Source organism: Narcine bancroftii, chromosome 5, assembly GCF_036971445.1.
Source record: "Narcine bancroftii isolate sNarBan1 chromosome 5, sNarBan1.hap1, whole genome shotgun sequence".
Taxonomy (NCBI): domain Eukaryota; kingdom Metazoa; phylum Chordata; class Chondrichthyes; order Torpediniformes; family Narcinidae; genus Narcine; species Narcine bancroftii.
In genome coordinates, this window is record NC_091473.1 from 189,205,290 (window position 1) to 189,207,241 (window position 1,952).

The 1,952-nt window shown below is 51.6% G+C and overlaps 1 protein-coding gene across 1 annotated transcript; it reads left to right on the top strand.

Annotated features, from left to right (window-relative positions):
- The first annotated feature begins 538 nt into the window (after positions 1-538).
- Positions 539-1,456, top strand: LOC138765425 (neuropeptides capa receptor-like). The gene has a single exon (XM_069942467.1). The coding sequence runs from the start codon at positions 554-556 to the stop codon at positions 1,454-1,456; it is 903 nt and encodes a 300-aa protein (XP_069798568.1). The 5' UTR covers positions 539-553.
- The last annotated feature ends 496 nt before the right edge of the window (positions 1,457-1,952 follow it).

The window sequence follows — 1,952 nt, forward strand, 5'->3', positions numbered from 1 at the left end:
GCGGGAGAGGAGAAGAGATAGAAGCTGAGAAGTGATGGGGAGAGAGCAGAGGGCCTAGAGAGAGAGCAATATTTCTTCGTCCTCCGCCTTCTCACCCAATCGCCTCTTCGCGGCCTTCTCTTGCACTCTCCCACCTGTATCCACCTGACCTGTCCTCTTGCGTTCCTCCTCCTTCCCACATCCCTTACCCCACCTTATATATTTAGCCGGTTGTCCGATATTCCACGCTCCCGAAAAAGGGTTCCGTACAGACCGTGCAAGAGAGAGAGAGAGTGAGATTAAACAGGTACCTGAGGGATTACATTTTTTAAACGCAGAGGATAGTGGGTGTATAACAGGGGCTACAGGGGGACGTGATTGAGGCAGGGTCTATTGCAATATTTAAGAAGACAACTAGATGACATACGATTGAGAGGATTTGTGTCAAATGCAGGCAGGTCTGATGCGCTGAGAGAACTGATTATTTTTACTAGCATACAAACTTTATTCAAGACGACACGCATATACTCTGTGAACGTTGAACTTCTAACCCCATCTCTTTACAGTAAACCTGATGACAATCGCCATCCTGTCGCGGGGCAAGTGCGGCCTGTCCACGTGTGTGACCCGCTACCTGGTGGCGATGGCGGCGGCGGACCTGATGCTTGTCATCCTGGACCTGATGCTGAGGCACATCCCCATTGTTTACTGGCAGGAGTTCAGCTTCGTGCAGTCTCTCCCCGTGTGTAACGTCCACGCCGCCCTCCTGTTCGCGGCCACCGACTGCTCCGTCTGGTTCACCGTCACTTTCACCTTCGACCGCTTCGTCTCCATTTGTTGTCTCGATTTCAAGATCAAATATTGCAAAGAGAGAACGGCGGCGATCGTTTTGTGGACCGTGGCAGCGCTCAGTTGCTGCAAGAACGTTTTCTGGTACTTCATGTTGACGGGGCGATACTTGCTGACGAACCTCCCGTGGTTTTGCGGGGTGGCTGGCAGTGTTCGTACCTCCCGGGTCTGGGCAGCAGTTGAATTCTTCCACTACGTCCTCACACCGGGAATCCCCTTCGTTCTGATTCTGCTCTTCAACGCGTTCAGCGTCAGGCATATAGTCGCCGCCAGCAGAGCGCGCAGGAGACTCCGGGGTCAGGGCCGTGGCGAGTGCGGGCAGACCACCAGGGACCCGGAGATGGAGAACCGAAGGAAATCCATCATCTTACTGCTGGTCATCTCGGGGAATTTCATCCTTCTGTGGTCACTCTTTATCATCTACGCCGTCTGCTTCCGAATTTCCACGTTGGGGCTGGTGACGGTGGACGTCAATATCTTCGTGGAGCAGATTGGGTTCATGTTGCAACTCCTCAGCTGTTGCACGAACACGGGCGTTTACGCCGTGACCCAGACGAAATTCAGGGCCGAGGTGAAGAGGGCGGTGAAATATCCCCTCGATGCAATTGTGAGATTCGTCAGTCGATGAGGAGAAGCGGGTCCCGTCACTTCCTTTCAATCCTACCCTGATGTTGTCCCCGACAAGCTGGCCCGTGCTTAACTCCACCGCACTCTGCACTGTCACAGATATGTGCTCTGTCGTCTGTATGAAATGGGCCCCGTAGAAACTGTTGGAATCTAGGGGTTAAAACATTATGAAATAAATGATTAATCAATAAGTTTATTTGTACTGCATGAGTCAGGGAAAGAGGAATGTGGCTAAGTGGCTGTCACAGCATGGAGCAAAGTTGGCTGAACAGAAATTGGCCGCTCCCAAGATACAGGGAGAGGATATGCATAAAACGATTTAGGAGGAATGCTCAACTGAAGGAGGTGGGAAGTAGCACAGGAGACACAGGCCAGATCAAAACAAAGAATGGCCCGCAAATATCAAAGGGAATGGAAAACCAGTCTAGGAGGAAGATTAAGGCACGAGGAGGTGTTTAAGAGAACAGCAGAAATTGGCCAGACAGGGACCAAATGGT